The sequence below is a fragment of the Xyrauchen texanus genome, chromosome 12, assembly GCF_025860055.1.
Source record: "Xyrauchen texanus isolate HMW12.3.18 chromosome 12, RBS_HiC_50CHRs, whole genome shotgun sequence".
In the NCBI taxonomy this organism is placed as follows: domain Eukaryota; kingdom Metazoa; phylum Chordata; class Actinopteri; order Cypriniformes; family Catostomidae; genus Xyrauchen; species Xyrauchen texanus.
This window is the reverse complement of record NC_068287.1, coordinates 28,908,099-28,932,366: the sequence shown is the minus strand read 5'-3', so window position 1 is coordinate 28,932,366 and position 24,268 is coordinate 28,908,099. Positions and strand designations below refer to the sequence as shown.

Genomic DNA, 24,268 nt, shown 5'->3' with positions numbered 1-24,268 from the left:
CACACACACACACACACACACACACACAAATATTTATTTACAGCCCCATATTTGCAGTTGCACATATGGAACATGGCCCCAGGACCCGCATGTGGAGAAATATGAATCGTAATAATATTTATGTGTGTAATAAATTATTTTCCAAGATGATTAAAAAAGCAAGACTCAACATAATATTTATCCCTATTGCTAGTGTTTGCATTATATTAATTATGGTGCATAAGATACTTCCAGGATCCAAATGTGATTTACTCTGGCTCAAACAAATAATACACTAATTTGCATACATACAATTTCTTTGGTTAGCATGACATCTTATACACAACAGAAAAACAAATGAAGAAACCTCACTGGGGTCTGATAACCTTAAAGTTGTGGTGATTAATACTGCCTTAGTGTAACTATAACAACTACAGGTAAATGTGAGACTGGTGTTAACAACAGAACCAATGCAGGTAACATATAGCATATGATTATTTTAAGACACACTTTGCATGAAATTTGCAGCTGTAGATGATAACATTAGCCATCTGGCCCCTTTTACTAAGGCATCAGATATAGAGTAACATCATAAAAAATATGTCATTGATATAATATAAACAGTGCTAAAATCTTTGGTGTGAGACATTGTTCTTAAAATACTTGACACTGTGTAAGTTCATGGATCAAGATCATTCTCTTCATATTCTCTAATATATTAGATGATTTTCATACCTATTCATATCATAAAAGAATGAATATCTACATGTTTTGATAGTTTTAATTTAAGGGATAGTACACCCAATCATGTTGTAACAAACTAGTATGATTTTCTTTCTTTTGTGGAACACAAAAGAAGTTAGGCTGAATTTTAGCCTCATTCACCATTCACTGTCACGGTATGGAGAAAAAAATGCAATAAAAATGAATGGTGACTGAGACCAACATACTGCCTGATATCTCCTTTTGGGTTCCATAGAATAAAGAAAATCATACTGTTTGGAACAACATTAGGGTGAGTAAATGGTGACAGAATGTTTCGTTTTTGGGTGCGCTATCCCTTTAAAGTCACAATATAACACAATCAAATATAATATTGTAATGTTCTCAAGTAATATTGTAATTAAAGCACTTCTGGAAGCATTTTCTATTTCTGCTCCCAAATCAATCCTGTAAGTCAACTCTAAACCCGTACCTCTGCCAATCCGTTCAGAGAAAACAAAGCAAACTCCTATAGAAATAGCTGTGAACAGGCACAATCCTGGGCACCAGTACAGGGCAGTTAAGGACCTCAGAGCTGGATACATTTACAGGTAGGGGCTCAAATGAATATTCTCTTAATAAGCATTAACATCAGGACTGCAAGAAATGTGTGGTTCTACACCACCTCCACATAGTTAGCAGGATAAAGACCCTCTTTCACTCCATCCATCATGCCTCTGCACCAACCCTGATCATCCTCATCATCGATCTTCAGAAACTCCTCACCTGAACACAAACACAAATTATTTTATAACTATAATCATCTATACATATTGAATTGTACATATGCAAATACACTGTACATGCACCCATACTGATACAACTCTTCATATGGCCATACACTGATGTATATTTCTACTTATCTCTTTATCATTATCTGTAACTATTTTCTAGAAATGTTGTCTCAATTTCATCATGCAGATTTCAGCAGAATATGGAAATATTCCCTTTGTACTGTATGTCACCAGTGTTGAATAGCAAAAAACTACAAATCGATTTAAATTATTATTTATTTTGTTAAAATTAAATTTATAAAAGCATCTGACAGTATATAATATTGAATGCCTTAAAACATGGCCCAATATGATCTAAATATATGGTAGTTAATTTTAAATCATCACTGTGAAATTTCTACAAAGCCTGATTTTTGGCAATTTTTCAAGCATACATACTGAATTTGACTTGGAGTTTATAGTAATCCAAGAGGTCCAGGACAATCTTGAGAACAACTAATTCAAAATAAATAATAATAATAATAATAATACAAAAATCTGTTTTAACTTGATCATTAAAGGAATAGTTCACCTAAAATTTTTTAATTCTCTCATAATTTACTCACCCTCATGCCATATGTATTTAGTTTTCTTCTGCAGAACACAAACACATTTTTTTATATAAATATTAATATTTCAGCTCTGTGTCCACACAATGCAAGTGAATGGTGATCAGACCTTTGTAGTTCCAAAAATCACATAAAGGCAGTATAAAAGTAATCCATATGAATCCAGTGGTTAAATCATATCTTCAAAAGTGATATGGGTGAGAAACAATTTAAAAGCCCTTTTTTTTTACTCTAAATCTCCACTTTCACTTTTACCTTCAGATGTGACAGGCACTACATGTGGCTTTTAGATGTAGAAGTGGAGATTTAGAGTAAAAAAAAAGAAAGGACTTAAATTTTGATCTGTTTCTTACCACATCTGTCATATTGCTTCTGAAGATATATATTTAATCACTGGAGTGATATGTTTTACACTTTTATGTTTTTATGAAAGGTCTGGTCACATTCACTTTTATTGTAAGGACCTACAGAGCTGAAATATACTTCTTAAAATCTTCATTTTTGTTCTGCAGAGGATAGAAAGTCATACACATCTAGGATGGCATAAGGCTGAATCAATAATGAGAGAATTTTCATTTTTTTGGGTGAAACATCCCTTTAAAAGTATCGTTTTACTGTCCTAAAGTGTAACACCCATATTGATTCTAAAAGTTGTTTCCATTTGATTTTAAATGTATGAAAATAACACAAATTATCATCAAGGGACTGAAAGGCCAAAGGTAATAGTTACCTTTAAAGCTAAAAAATTGCTTAAACTGTCCTGCGGTTTGATAGAGTGTCCTGTATATATAGAGTCAGCAATTCTGTTCTATTCTACTCTATTCTATTATGACAAAAAAGCAGCATGAATCTGTATGAATTCAGGCACATTTAATGGATAAACCTACATCATATAGACATACTGTATACTTATATGATTGCCAACCACTCAAATATGGACAAAGACAGCTTACCAACTTTAAAGGACAGTTCATCTGTCTCCTGTCCAACATAGTCATAGAGAGCTCTGACCCTCACTCCTCCAATCATCACACTGAGACAAGGAGGGAAAACAGACACACATTCGATAACACAATACACTACATCAATTATAACAAGGCCTGATGTTTATACAAACCCAGTTCGGTTTGTGCTGAATAATATTCCATGGTCATGGCATAGCTATATGAGTCCCAAAGAGCACTCTAGTAACATCCCAAATGATAAAAATCAACTGACCTTCTCTCCATTACTGTTGCTTTCTTCTCCACCTCCTGCTTTCCCTTTTTGTGCTTCTTGTCTGGAGTCCACTCCTAAAATAGAGAGAGAATGAGAGGCCGAGTGAGTGAAGGAGTAAATGTGGGTTTTTGGCACAACAGAATGCAGTTTATTTGAGGATGTACTTCTTTGAGGTACATACAAGATGACAACACAACAACAAGCGTCACCCTAAGACCCTTATTCACACAGCATAACGCAGAGGCAGATATGAATGCATTATCCTCAAAACAATACCTACACATCACTAAAACATACAGGAAATTTTGCTCTCGAACTGAACCAAGAGTTATTAATGGTGCTTGCTAAGGCAAGGCAAGCATCCCTATTACCATTACTCATACCTAGAGTTAGGTATTTGAACAATACAGATTCTTTTGACTTGGGCCAATAATCAACCACCTAACAGCCACACAGATTACCCTAGCAACCACATATAAAAGCCCTAACAACCACCCAGAACACCACAGTATCATAATAACAGGTTTTGCACTGGCAAGCAGTACTCATATTGTCCAAAAGATGGGTGATTCTCATGAAACCTGTCAAAAACAAATTCCTGGTCCTATTTACTTCAATATATAACAGAACCAAATATGAAATTACATTTTGAATATAGAAAATTAAGCCTTTTATTTCAGTAAAACAGCAAAAAATATATAAATATAAAAATACTGTTATGATAATGAAAATAATCTTTGAAAATATGAGAAAAGGAGAGGAACAATGTATTGGGGGGGGGTAAAATGTGCTTAAAGGAATTTTCTGGGTTCAATTCAAGTAAATCTCAATCGACAAGTAGAGTTTAACAGAGAAACATGGACTGTGGGAGTAATGTGGTAATGAAGTGGGAGCTGTAATTGGTAAGTGACTGAATTTACTTGTTCTATGATAGTAAATGTGCCGATTTAATGTGGACTTAACTTTTTGCAGGAAAGCCGAGTCGGATATCCCTGGTAGCGAGGAACACTTTTTAACCTGGCTGGAGTTGAGGGGTGTTGGAGCATTGGGTATCCACCTGGAGTATCTGGCGGCAGACCGCTCATTGTAGATGGACATGAGCAGTATCCCAGACCCTATTGCTTGTCCCCTGACCTGACACGGTTCAATCTCCTGGCTGCATGAAGGTATTCCAAGTTGTGGTGGTCCGTATTGACTTGGACTAGGTAATGTGCTCTCTCAAGCCAGTGCCTCAATTCCTTCAGCGCAAGTTTAATGGCCAGTAACTCCCTATTCCCAATGTTGAAATTCTGTTCAGCAGGTGACAGCTTCCTAGAGAAGAAGGCACAAAGGATGGAGTTTTGGAGGAGTACCTTGCCTATGGGACAGCACTGCCCCCATGTTGGTGGTGTAAGCATCCACTTCGACAACAAAGGGAAGGTCAAGATTGGAATGTTGCAGGACCGGTGCAGAGGTTAAGGCTCTTTTTAGCCACTGGAAGGCAGTGGTGGCTTCTGGATTCCAGGGGAGCAGTTTGGGTTTACCTTTTAAGAGGCAGGTGATGTGGGGGCATGGGTACCTCAGCGAGTAAAAATGCTGATTCCCACCCCTGGAGTAGTGAGTTCGAATCCAGGGTGTGCGGAGTGACTCCAGCCAGGTCTCCTAAGCAACCAAATTTGCCCGGTTGCTAGGGAGGGTAGAGTGATATGGGGTAACCTCCTCGTGGGCGCAATAATGTGATTCACTCTCGGTGGGGCTTATGGTGAGTTGTGCGTGGATGCCGTGGTGAATAGTGTGAAGCCTCTACATGCACTAGGTCTCCACGGTAACGCGCTCAACAAGTCACGTGATAAGATGCGCAGATTGATGTCTCAGACGAGGAGGCAACTGAGATTCATCCTCTGCCACCCGGATTGAAGTCACTACACCACCACGAGGACCTAGAGCGCATTTGGAATTGGGCATTCCAAATTGGGGAGAAAAAAAGAAGAAAAAAAGAGACAGGTTATAGGAGCGAAAATATTGCTGAATTTCTGTATGTAACGCGGTAGTTGGCAAACCCTAGGAAGCGCCGCAACTCCTTGAAGGTGGTAGGTTGTGGCCAGGAGCAGATGGCCTGTATCTTTTCTGTGCCCATTTGAACCCATTCCAGGCTGATGACATACCCTAAAAATTGGATGGAGCTCTGATGGAACTGACATTTTTCAGCTTTGAGATACAGGTGGTGCTCTTGAAGGCATTGCAGGACTAGTTTGACATTTCAGATGTGTTCAGCCAGATTGGAGGAGTAGATCAGTATTTCATCAATATGGATGATCACAAAGCAGTGGAGATAGTCTCGGAATATCTAATTCATATAGGCCTGGAAGACAGAAAGGGCGTTGGCCAGGGCATATGGCATCACCTAATATTCGCAACCGCAATCTTTTTTTGCTACAATAAGAAGCTAGAAGCCGCTGTTGATATCGATGGTCAGATATAGCCTTATTGAAGAGCTTCGTGGACATACTCCTCCATTGCTTTCTGCTCTGGGAGTGACAAAGGATAGACTTGCCCCCGGTGGAGAGGGGATCCAGGTAGCAAGTCTATGGCGCAGTCCCAGGGGCGGTGAGGTGGTAGCTGTGAAGCTATATGAGGACTGAATACCTCACGAAAGTCATTGTAGTCAGGAAGAATAGACCCACCGTGCATGTGAGTGGGACTCTCCACAGATGTTGTGTTGCATCCCAGGGTAAAAGATGAAGATGGAGGGTGAGTGGGAAATGGAAGGCAGAGAGGGAGAGTTAGGCAGTTCTTTTCCCCTGGTGTGGACTTTGCTGGTGACCCAAGAAATTATGATGAATTGTGGTGCAACAGCCATGGCCGTCCCAGAACAATGTCAGCAGTGGAGTCCTGAAGGATAAGGAGTGATATGGAATCATTGTGTAATGCACCAACTTGCAAGATGAAGGGCTCAATTTGGTGCGTGATGAGGCCGGAACCCAGAGGTTTCTGCACTATGGAACAGATTCTAACAAATTCGGAATTCTAACAAATTCTAAATTCTAAACAAAAATACAGTTCTCTAGTCTCCTTCTGCACTCCACGAGGGTTAAACAAGTATCTCCCAGTTGCAGAGGTTAAATTGGGCCGGAGCGCACCGGAGCACAGCTCCGCCTCCTCGGGTCCACAACACACCCTGCCGGAGCTCAGCTCCGTCTCCTTCAGCACCAAATATTGTTATTCCACTTGAATTATTTTTAATCTCCTGACTCCTGACAAGTACATGGCATATGAGACTGAATAATATACACAGAGACACCCAGGCTACATGGAATTATCAGACGTCATAAATGCATTAATCGCTGATTCAGCACCCCGCCCACAGCCATCAAGGGAAAACTGCCACAATTCAGCGTAACAGCGACGTTACCATGGAAACCCGCTAACGACAAGAGCGATCAAATATATCCTGCTCCTGTCTGTAACTTTATCTCAGTGTTTCTCAACTGGTTTTTACTTCAGGACAGATTTTATATTGGACATCAAGTGTCGACCTGCCATAGATTAAACATAACCTGTATTTAATGTGTCCTGAGTAGCATTTCCTTTTATGTTGCATAGTTTTGTTCATGGTTTTTCAGTAGCCTACATGAACATGCATCAAGTGACATTATTTTTGTTGTTGATGTCAAAATCTACAGAAACTGTACTTATATGGGCCCATTATGACATTTGTTACCTAATATTACATTTTTATACACAGAAGGAAAGTTAGGTCAGTGTTAGTCTTAAATAATAGTAATAATAATAAATTAATGTATTTATGAAAATACATACTAGCTTAAACCAGGGGCGTGTCTAGGGGGAGGCTGGGGGAGGCAGTGCCTCCCCTAGGATAAGCTCTGCCTCCCCTGAGAATTTGAGAGCTTCAGCCCCGAATGTTTTGAGTGTAGCCCCGAATGTATTTTGAATAGTTGACTGACAAATATGAAACCGGACAAAAGCCTATGTAAACCCCCGAAATCATAAGTTGCCTTATTTCATTGTGCTTTGGCTTTGCACATACTGCATACAGCCTGTAAAAATAGACATAGGCATAATCTAGCCTATAGAATAAGTTCCTTTGCTGTCGGTAGCCTATGGGCGACTCCGTTTCTTCCTCTCTGTTGAATATGCAGCAGGTAGAGGAGCTAGCACAGTCGTTGACATCAACTAACTTTACTTAGTGGCGAGTTAACGGCAATTAGTAGGAAAGACAGCAAAAATTAAGCAAATGAGGCTTTGGGGATTTTTCCGAAAGAAGTCAGTGGGTAAGAATTCACATTTGTTTTTGTCCTTAAAGTCTTAAGATCATCATCTAGCTGGCTTTCACCCACAGTAGGCTAAACCTCAAGAGTTGTAGCCTCTAACCTCCTTGTTTAGACTGACACAGCTTGGTAGCTCTGAGTTAACGTAGTCGCCTCTCACGCGGTTTGATCCCCGTTCGGAGCGTACTTTTCCTGTTTATCAGATGTTGTTTTCGCTAAGGATAACCAATAAGCATTAACGTAAAATGTATGTTTGACTTGTTTTGTGATATTAGTTTGTAGTAAATATACACTTTGATTTGATTAAATGGTTTTGTAGAGAGTAGCAAAGATGAGCTACAGACTGAGGAGCCAGCAGCAGCTGTGCCAGAATCGGGCATGGAAACTGGTAACAATTAATAAGTCACTTTACTTAAGAGAAAGTTAAAAGTGAAACATTGTTTATCTCAATGATCCTAATGAAAGGATTTTGACAGATGAATTATTCTCATAGAGATGAGAATTATATACAGTTCGATGCCATAGTGTGTCAATGAACTTAGACTAAAGTCATTTATGTATTGCTTTAACTTAGGATCTTATACATCATTTTGACTATTTATGTCAAAAAATATAAATTATTTATATTCAATATTTTTTTTACCTCACTTTACTCACTATAATATAACTCTTTTGTGATGACTTTATGTTAATGTACATGAAAATTCAAGAATCATGATAGATCTTAGGGCAATCCCACTGATCTGCTCTCCCCAATACATTTACTTCAATGGTATTGGTCTAATATTTGACATATGTAGCACTTGATGAATTAGTTGTTTGAAGCTGATTTGCAATAAGTTATGTGCTGTATCTGTTCTTTTGCATCACAGATGATTCAGGGAGGAGAGAGAATGTTGAGGATAGTACTAGAGTGGAAGATTTAGGAACTGTAGAAACAGGCCCAGCCAGAGCAAAACTCAAAGAATACCCTCTCACCAGCTTTGGACTACAGAGAAGTGGTTGCTAGTGTGAAAATAAAATTGTCTGGGCTAAGCCCGGATGTCCTTCAATGCTGGAAACGCCTCTGCATCTGATGATAAATTACAATTTAAAAGTGGATTGTTTTGTGCATATTTTTCCATCGCTAGCAGATGAGTGAGGTCTGACACAACAAAAATCCAGTTTAAGCCCTATAGTCTAATAGGGGCCCTGTGCCTATCTCTGGGTTCCTGGCTTAGAAAAAGATATGCACTAAAACAGATTGTGTGTAGTATAGCTTAATTTTGCTTGATTTTTTCAATTGTTTATGTTGCCCCCAAACAAGCCAAATGCCCCCCAAACATGATATCCTGGTAACCCCTCTGGCTTAAACACATCTTGAAATTTAAACTGCCACTGTTGATGTCTACATTCTATCTTTAGATTATTTCATATGAAACTGAAACATTTTGTCAAAATATAACAGTTACATTTACTCTTGTAAAATCCTGAAACAAATTTGTAAAGGTGATGGTGTGTAATATTTTAATATTGTGTAATAGTTCATATTTTTTACTATTTTGGTTAAGGGGCCACATCAGGTTTTAAGTAGTGCATGGGGTACCACATTGTATTGCTTTTGAGATACAATGTTCTGCATTTATTTGGTTTTTGTAACTTTTAAGCCCAGAAATAGTTGTGTAGCTACTCAATTTTCTGAAGTGTATCTGTGACTAGTGAGACTATTCTGCAATTGCCTAAAGAATTGTATTGCTCTACAAAGATAGATACTTTTCTATCAGGCATTAAAAACTCAATAAAGGCAGAGATTATACATTTATTTTGCCAACTCTACTTCCCTGTTCATTTATTATTCAGTTTGAATAATAATAATAAAAAATGTATAGAACGACTAATGTTTGTCGTAAGCGGACAAGTTTACTCTTTATTTTCTTTCTAAAACTTGTCATGATCGTTTCTCCTCGATGGTTTTTCAACACTCAACAGAATAACACAGGCTGCATGAATATGATAAATAATTACTGCAAGAGTTACATTAACATTCAGGTGCGAAGGGACTTCAACGTTTCTAAATTGCACAAATAAAAAATACATTTACATATTCGTCTCTGGCTTGCAATATTTTCAAACATGTTCATTTCATACATTTTCCGAGGGTGAAATCCATTGCCTGCCTGTTAACATTCAAGATAAAAAATAATAATAAAATAAGTGAATTGTATTTGTCTTTGTTTGAATAACTACTCAACCCTAACTTACACATTAATACTGGAAAAAGAGCCCCTTTGGTGTAAAAACACATTAAGTCATTTTACGGCGGGATTTAGAATGATGACCATTCACCGTAAATTAGGGCTCCCCCTCCCAACAGAAGCCAATTTAAACACTGCCCAGTTGCATATGTTCCTCTGTGGGCTGACTGACTTGCTGGGAAGACTGAGGAAGGGCCAGGAATTCTGAGCGTTGGGGCTGAGGTGGATCATTATGACATGCCTTTAGCCTATGGGCTACTCGTATGGACATTGAGGACACAGTTAGTGACTGGACAATTTCCCTGGCGGAACCGCATAAGATGTTCACTGGCTGGGAGCCTCCAGCTGGATAAGCAAACACCTCCCTGAAGTGAGTTTTCTCAAGCTCTAGTCTTCTGTCATGTAAAGGAAGATGACAGAGGAGTCTGGAGTGAAGTCAGTCACTCTGACAAATTTATTGAAGAGCACAGCGGAAGAGTTAACAACAACAAAACAAAAAGGTAAGTAACCACTTAAGTATAAGAGCGAAAGTAAGCGAATCTGCTATGGGAAACAGCGAGGTCTGAGTAATTCTTGGATGAGACTAGACAATGAAGCAGAGATCTAATATATATTGTCTGTAAAAATAGAATAATCAGCTGCAGCTGTGTGTTAGAAATCAGGGGAAGTGGAACGGGGAACGGGAGTTGTTAGAGAGGCCGCATGACAGTTGACTAAATCGTCATGGCAACAAACTTGTAAAATTGGGAGTAACAGAAAAGGCTAGTAAGAGATTTGATCACACTAAAATCATGTTAACATGCATATTGTTTAAATCTTGTGGCTTTAATTTTGAAACTACTGGAATCCAGATTTTTGCTTTTTTTTTTTTTTTTTTAAAGAAAAGGAGCGGCAGGTCAAAATATTTTTTTGTGGTAATCAATATTAAGACACAAATGCTGTTGATTAAGCATAACTTGTATAAAATCCAGAATATTCCTTTAAATGTCCTCAAAATATTGTCACAAACCCAAAAAACTTAATGATCCTAAAGGTACATTTTATTTTATTTTATGCAAAATATAATTACATATTTGTTTAATTTGATTTTAGTTAAATAGGACCAGGACATTTTTTTGACACGTATGAAAATATTTACCTGAATGTAAAAATCTAGCTATATTTAATTTTTGTCTGTGTATATGTGTATATTGCTATATACACTGTATAAATGTATATACTTGGAACTGAGGCCAGTCGGTTGGCATGCCAGGCCCATGTGTGTTCTTCCACCAGCGCAAATCCTCTTGCTCACTGATGGACATCAGTGTGTTATGGAGCTCGTTATACACAGATTTCACACTAACAGAGAGAGAGAATGAAAGCAATAAACAATTACTTATCAATACAATGTAAAAGTTTACTAAATTGCCATTTTGTTCACTATGAACATTCTTACACACCTTTCATTGTTGGTGACATCCAAGTGTCTGTGGATGGACAGGAAAGCCTGTTTGAGGAAGCTTATCCTCTTCCTTTCCTCTTCTTGTGATTGGTCAAAGATAGACTCCATTTCCTCCATGTAGCGAGGAGCATACCGTGTTACTTCCTCCAGAACCTTCTCATAGCGGGCTCGCACCTGAACACAGGAATATCGATCAGTACAGACATCTGGTTTGTTTTCTTTGCATTCGCTCTCCAGATTCTCTCTTTTTGTCTGTTTGAGTGCTATTAGGTGATTCATGCTTGTCCGTTAAGTGTGACATATTTTGTACCCAACTCACTGCAGCATTATCCTGCCTGCAAATGTAAATGTAGTTCAATGATAGATAGTTTGACAGTCTCCATCTTTTCTCAATCTCTTCCTCTCTCCTGGCACACACTCACTTTCTCTGTCTCCTGGTGAGCCAGCTCTGTCTCCTCTTGGATCTTTCTCTGTTTCTCGATGGCAATGTCAGGGTTGCCTTGGGCATGGGCCTCCCGCTCACGAGCCATGTGTTCCTTACGGCAAGCTTTGTGAAACGCTACCCTCGCCTTCTCTAGCTGTCATAAGAACACACAGAATCAAGAACTCAACAAGAGCGTATACTGGTGGTTTAACCATCATCTTATTATTATATTCTTTAGATTGTAGTTTTTTTTTTCAGCAAAATAAAAACCCTATTGCTGCATTACCTTCTTCAGTCTCTTGGCCCAGGGCTTCTGAGCACGTGAGAAGCCTGTTTCAAAGTCCTGGGACTCTTTGAAACCTCCAAATATCTTCTTATGGAAAGTCTCCTTCTGCCATGTCCGTATACGATCTCCGTCCTCTGACACCAGTGTGCGGCATATGGAGGAGTGCAGTGAGGAGAGGCGGTCAGCAGAAGAGAGGAAACACTGCCACGCTTGCAACAGAGAGCCATACAGAGGACCTGCAGACAGATGATGAGGGAAAGACAAATGAGAGCATGAAGAAGCTCATGAAATCAATGAAAGGACATGTTAGGGTCACTAAAATTAAATTCAGGAGATTAAACTCTTTGATTAGTTAAAAAGAAGACTAGGGCGTCTCATGTCAAACTGAGGTCACAGCTCTTTAAGTCTCTCTGTCCTGTTCTCCACAAACATCTTTGACTTGCACATCATGACGTGGAGAATGTTGAGAATGGTATACTACCATACTATTTATTTTCAGTACGCCGTATGTATACTCTCCATACCATGCAATTGTTCTGTTTGATACAGAAAATACTGGATGGTTAAACAAATTTGCTAAAAATGTGTAGTACACTGGGCCTGGGTAGCTCAGCGAGTATTGGCACTGACTACCAACCCTGGAGTCGCGAGTTCGAATCCAAGGTGTGACTCCAGCCAGGTCTCCTAAGCAACCAAATTGGCCTGGTTGCTAAGGAGGGTAGAGTCACATGGGGTAATCTCCTCGTGGTCGCGATAAGGGGTTTTCGCTCTCAATGGGGTGCATGGTAAGTTGTGCGTGGATCACATAGAGTAGCATGAGCCTCCACATCCGGAGTGTCTGCGGTGTCATGCACAACGAGCAACGTGATAAGATTCGCGGCTTGATGGTCTCAGAAGCGGAGGCAACTGAGACTTGTCCTCCACCACCCTGATTGAGGTGAGTAACCGTGCCATCACAAGGACCTAATAAGTAGTGGGAATTGGGCATTCCAATTTTGGAGAAAACAGGACAAAAAAAATGTGTAGTACACAAAATGAGTACACTGTGTGGGATGTGCACAAAGTACAATGCGCAACTTGATTTTTTTTTTCTGGTGTGATATATAAAATACCAACTGTGATTATTACTGTCAACTGTGATTATTACTGTTAACTGAGATTCTAAATATCAACTGTGATTTTTACTGTTAACTGAGATTCTAAATATCAACTGTGATTTTTACTGTTAACTGAGATTCTAAATATCAACTGTCATTTTTACTGTTAACTGAGATTCTAAATATCAACTGTGATTTTTACTGTTAACTGAGATTCTAAATATCAACTGTGATTTTTACTGTTAACTGAGATTCTAAATATCAACTGTGATTTTTACTGTTAACTGAGATTCTAAACATCAACTGTGATCTTTACTGTTAACTGAGATTCTAAATATCAGTGTAAAGAGATCAATGGAAAGGAGGAGGCGTGAACCAGCTTGACGATATAAATAATATTTTAATGAGAAACTTAAAACAAGGACACAAACACACATGACGGACATGTCCGTAAACTCTCTCTCCCGCACGATCCTCTGCAGTCGACCTTTATCCCTCATGGAGGCTTGATTAGCCTAATACAGGACCGGGTGTGTAGGATCACTGTTAACTGAGATTCTAAATATCAACTGGGATTATTACTGCAATATTCTTAACTATAACCATTACATTATTTGATCAGACTGTTAAATCATTTAAAGACAATTTTACACAAAATTGGATTCATAATGTAAATAAAATCATATTTTTTAAATATAACATGCAACATAGTGAGGCCATATGACAACATACATTTATCTTTGTTGGTGCATTGCTGTAATTTGGTGATATTTATTTGTACATACTGTGTATTGTTTCACATTCTATTTTTCATATACTATGAATATACTGCTCAGCAGGGCCATTTCTTAGCATAAGCGAACTAGGCATTCAAGAAGACCACCGCCATGTGTGGGCACCAATAGGCATCTCCCCTAGGGCAACAAAATTATCAGAAAGGGACCTGCTGCTCAGTTTGCAGTAATCAATATGCTAGTGTTTCATTCCAAACAGCCATTTTCGAAGAAAAACTGCAATACTTACTGGCATCCATTAGGGGTTTCCACTTGTTACTCCACTCACTAAGTTGCTGAGCATACTGCCTCTCAACCCTAGCCCTCTCCTGGAAACACGTCACTATGTCATTAGATGCCTGGAAGGCATCCTCTGTCCGCTTCACTGTCTGGTGGTAGTTCCCTGGCTGAAGACAAATTAGAGACAAAATGAAAGCACTAGCACTAAAGGTAGCAAATTAAACTGTTTATGAGGTCAAGTGTGGTGTATTTACTGTAAAACACAGGGAAAATGTCTCCTTCTTCTCTGAGAGATTTTTCCTCATTTCGTATCGAGAAGGTCACTGGGTTTGTTTGCTATGTATTAGCTGAGCTCTCTGTATACCATGAGCTTTTTTTTTTATATAAACACCTGAAGACCATATGTGTTGTGGAAAAACAAAGCACAATTCAAACATTATTCCACCAAAACATCTGTGGCTAGATAAGTACCAATGAGTCGAGAGAATTCAGGCCATGGTAAGTGGGGCATCACATGGACAGAGCAGTGAAAGGGGTTGATTAACTGAAATAAAAGGATAAATGAGAGAGAATGAGGTAGGAGGGTAAACATAATGATATTTCCACAGTGGGCGTCCTGTTTGCTGATGTGGAGCATGTTCCTTGATTTTGCTGGCAAATAATAGCAGCTCCCCCACAATTTTATCAATCCATCCTTCTCCTCTTCAGGGATGGGAGGGTTACTTTTGAAATGTATTCCACTACAGATTACAGAATACATGCTGTAAAATGTAATATGTGACGTATTCTGTTAGATTACTCAAGGTCAATAACATATTCTAAATACTTTGGATTACGTCTTCAGTACTTTTTTCTCATGTTTTGACTATAACAACTCTGCCAGTACAGTAGATTAGAACAGTAAGATTCTCTGAAAAACCTAAATATCTTATATAAATATGTTGTTTTAAGGATTTAGATATTTTTACAGGAAAACAATAAAAAAAAAATTTATCAAGAATATAATTTTTGCCCTAATATCATAGGTCTTACTAGAAAAAAAGACATTGTTATCCAACGTGAAGTTTCTTGATAAAAAATATGATCGTGCCTCGTAATGTGCATGTAAAATGGCTAGAAATAGCATTTTAGCTTAGCATAAAGCTGACAACTTACACAAGGTTTATTTCTATTTCTTCTGCTCCAAACTTACTTCTCTGTTTTACTCATATGAATGTAACACATCATAAGAAAGTGTTTCACTGCTGATCAAATGCACTTTGGATCGTATCATTTATATTTATAAATGTTTTCCATCTGAAAGAACTAAATAATAAATGAAACAAATGACAATAAAATGCAAAGTAATCAAAATACTTTTTGAACGTAACTGTCTTCTAATTACCAATTATCTAAATTGTATCTGTAGTGGAATACAGTTACTTATATTTTGTATTTTAAATACATAATCCCGTAACATGTATTCCGTTACTCCCAAACACTACTTCTCTTCTACATCTTAATTCATTTTCGGTTCCTGTAGCATTTTTTCTCGATTTCTTTCTCTTTCTCTTAGACTTTTTCTCTCTCTTAGCTGTGGTTTGGACCATTATTTTTTTTCCAGTCTAAGTAAAAGTAAAACCAGCTGAGGATTTTCTGCTCTGGCCATGAGCGGTGCAGAGCAACACCTGCCAACCAATCAGAGAAGCAGGAAGACCTAACGAATAACAAAATTCCTGTCAGACAGAAAATTACACAACGGTACATTCAGCTGAGAAAAGAACAGACTAGCCTATTTAAAATCAAACCCTGTTCAGTTTATGACAAACAGCTCTGGCTGACAGAGTTTGCATTCCATCACTAAATGTGACAATCATCTGCCAATACTGTGGTCATAATGCCTGGGATGTACACAAACACTACAATACTCAATTCTGGTCAGCAGCCAGCCAATAACAATGTAACAATACCCCAGCAGGCCTGTCAGACAGTGACATAGAGCAAAAGCAGTGTGGTTGCTGCAAACATTATTCGTTAGAGGGTACAAGCATTTTACCAAACTGTACCACTGGCCCAACTCCAGAGGGGATGGCAACTCAGCAAAAACAGTCTGAGGCTAAGAGGAGAGCTGAGGAGAATCTTAAACAGCTACAAACAGCTTTTAAAGCAGTAGTGAGCACTCTAGATGTCATAGATAAGTAACAATCAATCACCATGGAAGACTCTATACTATTCAGATAAAAACTCTAGGATGCATATGCTGGATACAATTAGAAGCATATTCTTAAAACCTCCACTTGTTTTGTGAAAATAATTTTAAATGATCATTTAGGTTGGGGACTGTCACTGTAATAAATATATTGTAAATGGCTTTGGATAAAAGCATCTGCTAAATAACAGCTTACAATTTATTTTCTACTCAATATAAATCTGAACATTAGCATGATATTTAACATTGCCATATATCAAATATATGTAATATTTATGTATATAGTATAACAAATGTATATAGATTATAGATTAAGATAAGTTAGCTATTTTTATATTAAAAGTTTAGAGTAATAACTTTTGGAGTAATAGCCCTAGTTCCCTATCTGTCACTCACTCGACGTTGTGTCGATGAGTTGACACTAGGGGTCGCTCCTGCGGAGCCCAGACATCTCTGATCTTGAGAAAAGGCCAATAGAATTTGGCGTGTGGAATTTGCATGCCACTCCCCTGGACATATGGGTATAAAAGGAGTGAAGCTGCAAACACACATCAGATATCTTCTTCTGAGCCAAGCGAGCAAGTCACAGAGCTGAATTCCTCTGCCGCCTCCATTCATGTTGGATCTACGGCGTTTTCCAGCGGTCCTCCCCCTCGCACACTACGTTGTGCTGAGCAAACACCCCTGGGCGCTTCAGCAGCAGAAAAAGCAAGAAGTTCACGGAGTGAATAACTTCGTTTATATATATATTTATATATATTTATAAGTATATATATTGTATTTTCTCTAAAAGAGTGGTGCAAACGGAAAGCGTCTTTTTCAAGATGTCTATTCGTTTGTGTTTATTTCCTGGTTGCGGTCGATGTCTCTCCCCGTCTGATGGCCACGATCGCTGCGAGGACATGGCTACGTTGCGGTCGTGGCTTGCCCGCGTAAGAGCGCAAGCCACCCCAGCGGCTCCCCGACTCCTACCTACGGGTATGAGGCTGGGTCGGTTAGCACTGGGGGCGATATGGGGACCTCAGTGGGAGCCTCTCCGCCGGGTATTCCCCACGGACATCCCACTCCCCGTCACGCTCGTATGATCTAACCGAGCGCTGGGGCGAGGTTGCCGGTTCATTTCACGGCAGATCTGCGATCTCGTTCGGGGCGCTTGACGTCGATGAGCTATCGATCGCGACATCGGAGAGCGGGTTCCTCATGTCTGACGCTGGGGACTCGGCTAGACTCCCACCCTCGGGTGCGGCGGCTCAGTCGCAGACCGACACGGAGCTGACGGCCATGCTTGCCTGGGCAGCCACGAGTGTCGGGCTGGAGTGGAATCCTCCGCCCCCCCCAACCCTCGTGGCTCGACGATTGGTTCCTGGGGCCAGAGCGCCCCTCTCGGCAACACTCCGCCCCTGTTCCTTTCTTCCCGGAGGTGCATGATGAGCTCACAGCTCACAGGTCTTTGGTTTGGCTCCTCAGAGCGATACATGATGTGTGTTTGCAGCGTCACTACTTTTATACCCGTATGTCCAGGGGAGTGGCATGCAAATTCCACACGCCAATTTCCATTGGCCTTTTCTTAAGATCAGAGATGTCTGGGCTTCGCAGGAGCGATACCTAGTGTCAACTCATCGACACAACGTCTCGTTCCCTCCATCAGTAACCAAGACGTTTCCGTGTGGGGTCCATATATGTAAATCTCTCCCTCTCTCTTTCTCTAATTATATATTTACAATTGTATTCAAATTACATGACTAATTACTTCATTTAAAAAGTAATCACATTACTAATTACTTTTTCTTTTAAGTTTCTTTCTACAACACGTTTCCACTCATTCAAAATAATGTCTATATTTCTTTATTGTTCATTCGTCATACACTCATCATCTCACATTTCTGCTTCACAATGGCTTGTTACGGGGCCATAATTCATGTATTCTTCATAAATAATATATTAGAAATAAGTATATACCTGTAATATACTTAAAAGTGATAAAATGAATTGAAAGTAACTCTAATCTGATTACAAGAATTTAAAACGTAATGCATTACACCACTGTTGACTAAAAAGTCATTAGATTACAGTAACTAATTACTTTGTAATTAGTAATTGAACACTGATTATTTATGTCATTTTCACTTGTAGTACAGTGTTGCCTTATGGCAACATCAACTTTTCCATTGCGGTACATAAAGTTGCCATGTGCCATAATAGAAACTCAATTGTCTGTAAAAAATTATGTTAGATAAAAGTTGATCAAACACTGCCATTTGTTTTCAAAGAAATGTTTTAGCTCTTCTGAAAGGTGAGAAATTTAAAGAAAATAAATTGTTGCCATATTGCTATACCATACCAAACATGGACGTGTGATTTAGGGGTTAGACAGAAATATCAGAGAACATTCTAAAGTGAAAATACAACAGAGGATTATTAAAAGGCAAACTATAGCATCATTCCCAGTAGTATTGTAGAACATAGAAAAGAACCAATTAAGGAGCTCAGAGACAAACGATGAACAAATTAAGATGGGTAGAGGTACAATGGATGAGATTTATAGACTGAGATTAGAGGTTAAAGAACTCTCCATAAAACATAGTTCAGTATTCCCAAAAAAAGACATTAAGATAGTCTTTACAATATTAATCTTCATTTGGTTAATATGGAGTGTTAAACATGATTTTCTACAGTAGAAGTACCCTAACGAATCTTCTCATCTGTTGCTACTCAATTATAAACTTTTAAAGTACTAATTGTTAGGAGTTAAAACCAAGTAAATTACATCACCACTTATGCATTAATGGTATTATATACAAAACAAAATAGAAACGGATGATATTTCCAAGAGGTCCATCACCCTGTCAGACTCATTGCTGTCCTTCCTCCCCTTCTCACTTACCATCCAAAAACTCTGGTTTTTGGCATCCTCAGGGCCTGTCTCTGCTGGCAGCATCGACATGATCTAGAACAGAGCAAGAGAGACTGAAACAACATTTTAGGGTTGGGGTAAGAATTATCAATGCACTACATGGGTCAGCCATTCTGCTAAATTCTTTTCCATTTGTCCAGACATGTCGCTAGCACACACAACTATAATTTATTCCTAGCTTGTCCTAACAGGCAGATAAAAGGGTAATGGTGAATACAATATGTGTGACAATAAGGTATGTGTGACAGAACTGAATCTTGTTCTCTGCAGTCTAATAACAAGCTGGGAGAGTGTTGTGTTTTACAAGCTTTCTTCTATTTAAATGACAGTTTATGAACTGTGACAGAAAGTGCATTGGTTGCAGCAAGTCAAGTTCAGGAAGAATGGAAGGATATACAAAGTTGCTTACAAAAAATCTAAGAGCTTTCTTGATGAAAATATGTTGTCTTGTTAAAGGAATAGTTCACTCAAAAATGAAAATCATGTTATCATTGACTTATCCTCATGTCTTTTCAAACCTAATTGGCTTTTTCTTTTTTTCTCCATAGAACCAAAAATTTGCATTTTTGAAGAATATCTTTTCCATACAATAGAAGTGAATGAGAACTGGGGCTGTGAAGCTCCAAAATGACAAAAAAGCATAACAAAAGTATCATAAAAAATCATAAAAGCATCATTATCCATACAACCCGTACACTATATTCCAAGTCTTCTGAAGTCAGTCAATAATTTGGATGAGAAACAGACCAACTGTCAGACCAGAGGATCTAGACACAGTTTTAATGGAAGAACAAAAGATGAACAGGGTAACTCGGTGAAACAAAACGACACAGGGAACAAATAAAACGTCCGCGATGGGACGTTTTATTTGCCAAAATAAACGTAAATATATAAATTTTATTTATAAACCAAAATATAAACAAGAGAAACATCTACGAAGGACATGGGCAGGAACACAATCAAGAACATACATTACATTCAACAACTGACAACGAATGAACAAACAACAGGGCTTAAATACACAAGGATAATGATTAAATTAAACACAGTTGAGAACAATGAAGCTGGCTGTAACAAAGACTCAGGTTGATTGGGATCCATAAGCAGTCTTTTATTTAAAGGCAGGGTTCAGGTCAATAAACAGGCAAGGTTCAGATCTGGGCAGACTGGAGTGTAGAGGCAATAGAGCTCGTAGTCAGGCAGGCGGAGGATCGGGGCAGGCAGCAGATATCGAAGACGGGTAGACTGGTGTGAGTGACAAGGGCTGGCGGCAGGTAATCGTGGTCGTAGACAGGCAGGGTAAGAACACAGGAGGTCAAGTAGCAGGTTGATAATGAAACGCTCAGTAATGCAGCCGAAACAAACAAGACTTCGCAGTGAAAGCACAGACACGCGTGATTTAAATAGCGTGGCGATAATGGGAAACAGTTGCGTGCAATCGAGCCAGGTATGTGGGGTTATGGGAAGTGGTTAGATCTCGGGTGAAATAGATCTCCGGTGGCCGGTTGAGGAGGCGCCTTCGCCGGCGTTCGTGACACTGGCAGTGATGAGGGCAGGGAATTATGGGAAGTGTAGTCTGGCACAGATGGCAAGTGAGAAACACAGGGCAGGCAACAGGGAATCGTGACACCAACATTACTTTACTTTTTACTGTTACATTTATAAATCTGCCTCTCCAGAGTAACATGTTACCGGATCATTGAATCACTAAATGAATTTGTGAACTGTATCAGTTGATTGATTGAAAAAATAACACTCACAAGGTATCACAAGAATTATTTGTTCATGAATTGGTCATCAATACTTCTCTCATTAAGTCTCATGAATACGCCAAGGAGAGCTAGTGCTGATGTCAAGATTTTTAGTGTATAACAACTTATATTTCAGTCTGTTTCTCACACAAAGCTATTTATGGCTTAATAATACTTTGAATATAATGCACAAGTTGTATGGACCACTTTTATCATACTTCTATTATGCTTTTTATTCCTTTTTGAGGCTTGAAAACTCTAGAAAAAATTCATTGTAATTGCATTGAAAAAATCCACCAGCACATTCTTCAGAATTTCTTCTGTGATTTATAGAACAAAAAAGGTCATACAGGTTTGGAACAACGTGAAGGTGAGTAAATGATGACAACATTTTCATTTTTGATTGAACTATTCCTTTTAATTGTAAAGCTTTGAAACTACTCAAAACTGTGTTTCCAATGAGGATGTATGATGATGTGTCCTATGAAAGCTGGAGTGATTGGGTTTTACAGACAGACAGAGCCTGCCCAACATACTCCACTGGTATCTGCCAGAGCTTTGAAACTTGAGCCATCCCAAAATAATCAGAGGTGAAAGTTCACCGATACATTCTCAAATACATACACAAACACAGACCCTCACAGCTAGTGCAGGCCTTCTCTTATGAGAGAACACATGCTCATTAGCTCATTGACACATGTGCTTGCAAACACCAGCACATGTGGATGGCCGATTACATGTTAAAGCTGCCCCAAACATGCACACACACACGTACACACATGCCATAAATACACACACCATTGACTATTCAACATGCCTGAGGCCATTTGTGTCTGTAAATGCAATAAACCGCATTGTATCACAAGACATGGCGACAGAGAGCAAGAGAGTGAAAGGAAATGCAGAGACAAGAAGAAAACTGTTGTTGTCCTGTCTAAACTCTCTCTCTTAAACTCCATCTCATGGGTTTGTGTCCCTCAGTATATTATACCACTTGGTCTGTTCCTATCCTCCTTCCCCACTCCAGGGGTCATGGCTATAATAAATCACCCTATATTTGAACTTTGACCTCACTTCCTGTTCCCTCTCTGTTCCTCTCCCTCCAGACAGTCTTGCACTCTCTCATGAATATGAGCAAGGAGCACAAGCTTTAACTACTACATTCTTCCTCTCATTTTTCTGTTTGTATTGATTCTTGAACAGCTGTTAGAAGATTCTACTTCATATAACAATCTCTGTTGTATACTAGATCAATGTTTAACACATTTCTTTGGCTTATGTACCCTTCACAGCCCCATCAGTAACATCAATGAATCAATGGAATTTGTTACAGATTAAATTGGGTTCATTTGTACCTCTGTCCAGCGTCTTTATATAGACTATACAATGCACATATATTCCTCTACAAATTAAATCCACCCAAACTTCACATATGGATTGTGGCCTAATTTTTATTTAATAATTATTTATTATTATTATTGTACAAATATAATAATAACAATAAATATTAATAATCACGTTTACAGTAAGGCACTTACAATGGAAGTGAATGGGGAACTTTTAGTCTGATAAAATTGCTTTCTAACTTAATCTGTGTAAAGTTATATTCTTTGTTGTCATGACAATGAAATCCTGTAATCCAATTGGATGTAAATTTACACAGATAAGGTTATTAAGCGATTTATATCACACTAAACTCATGTTATTATATAGTGTTTATACTTTTAAAAACAATGAGCATTTTAGCATTTATGGATTGGCTCATTCACTTCCATTGTTAGTACTATAATATTTTGAATAAACGAGGGATGAGTGTAAATAATTTTTGTGGTAATCAACATTATGCCACAAACTATGTCAATTTAGTCCTTTAGGGAACTGAATGTGTTAATGCATTAACTACAAAAAATATTAATCATAAATTATGATTAATTAATTTAATATATTGACAGGCCTTGTATTTTTCATTTATAAATTCTGTTTATTCATTTATTCATAAATATTAACAAAATTGTCCAAGTACCCCCTGAAACATGCTGAAGTACATGTCTCTCTGGTTGGGAATCCCTAGATCAAACTCAGTGGGTTAGACTGGACCCTGATTTCATATTATGTAGAATTGAATAAAAGGGTTATCCTATATAAAAACATCTTCTAGGCTGAATTAAATCATCACTCATTGCGGCCAAAAACTTTTTTCCCTTTATGTCATTAAATGGTGTGACAATGAACGTGTTTAAAAAAGAAGAATTCTATCACATTTTAGAAAAAGAAAAAATATATTTGAATCAGTCAAACTGAGCTGAAGTTATAACAAATGGAAATCTGAAATGTTTTAAAAGATTTGAAAGGTTCTGTAACTTTGGAGAGGAGGGAATGACCTACTTCTCTGAAAATATCGTCATGACGTTGCTGTGAATCCGCATCATCTCTCTCCACTTATTTTCTCTTTTCTCTCCCTTTTCAAAGTCCCTCAAACCCCCATACCCCTCACCCACACTGGCTCCGTCTCTCTCTCTCTCTCTCCTCCCCCTGTCCCCGTTTTGAGTGTCACACTCAACACACACCCATGTACTGCAGAAATATATAGCAACTTATGAATGCATAAGACAAAAATAGTTTATGTATCTTGCAGAAGTCAATTCAATCAACTGCAATATGATCTCATTTGACAAAAACACATTTAGAATAAATGAAGGACAGAGAAAAGGAGATAACAGACTTACCACTAACTTTTCCACAGAAAGTTTACGCTTTCCTCTTTGCTTTCCTCTTTAAAAGTAACAGATCACCCCCTTTTTGTTTGCTTTTAAGACCACCGTATGGTTATGCCGTGTTCACACTCTTTCTCCTGTTCTCTGTCTTTGACCTACTGTCAGTGTTGAGGTGGCTTCCTGTCACTTTCTTTCTCTCTCTTTTCCTCCCTCTCTCCAGTTCCCCCTCTTTCCAAAGCAGCTGCGGACGACCAGACTTTTCGCTCTGTGGATCATACTACATGACAACACTCCTCCCTCTCTCTCTCTCTCTCTCTCTCTCTTGAGAGCTGCTCCTCACTGTAAAGTGGTAATAAAGTAGTAACATGAAAATGTTAAACATCCAGTACCTGTTGCACATAACACATAAAGACATACAGATTTTTTTTATTTTCTTTTTTATTTCCCATGGTCTCAGGGGGTTTACTATACAACAGCTGCCCAGAACATCCAGAGGTTGGTGGGGAGGGAAAAAGAAAGAGGAATGGAGGGGAAGGGGTGGGGAACAGTGGGAGAGTGTGAGACCCTCAGATGGTGTTGAACAAACGTCCATGACTCAGTATTTAAAATATGGCAGCTGTTATGTACAGCCTAT

At 38.6% G+C, this 24,268-nt stretch overlaps 1 protein-coding gene across 1 annotated transcript; it reads right to left on the bottom strand.

The window, feature by feature from the left end:
* Window positions 1-228: 228 nt before the first annotated feature.
* On the bottom strand, window positions 229-23,891 carry LOC127653173 (protein kinase C and casein kinase substrate in neurons protein 3-like). The gene is made up of 10 exons (XM_052139748.1): window positions 23,647-23,891; window positions 19,140-19,202; window positions 14,078-14,234; window positions 11,958-12,193; window positions 11,670-11,825; window positions 11,246-11,421; window positions 11,024-11,144; window positions 3,302-3,375; window positions 3,037-3,116; window positions 229-1,467 (listed from the first exon to the last, which is right to left on the bottom strand). The coding sequence occupies exons 2-10, from the start codon at window positions 19,197-19,199 to the stop codon at window positions 1,358-1,360; spliced, it is 1,170 nt and encodes a 389-aa protein (XP_051995708.1). The 5' UTR covers window positions 19,200-19,202; window positions 23,647-23,891; the 3' UTR covers window positions 229-1,357.
* Between the last annotated feature and the right edge of the window lie 377 nt (window positions 23,892-24,268).

Coding starts and splice junctions, on each gene's coding strand:
- LOC127653173 (XM_052139748.1), bottom strand. CDS start 19,199: ATGTCGATGCTGCCAGCAGAGACAGGCCCTGAGGATGCCAAAAACCAG. Junction 12,194..14,077: donor GAAACCCCTAATGGATGCCA/GTAAGTATTGCA, acceptor ATCTGTCTGCAG/GTCCTCTGTATGGCTCTCTG. Junction 1,468..3,036: donor TGAACTGTCCTTTAAAGTTG/GTAAGCTGTCTT, acceptor GTTTGTGTTCAG/GTGAGGAGTTTCTGAAGATC.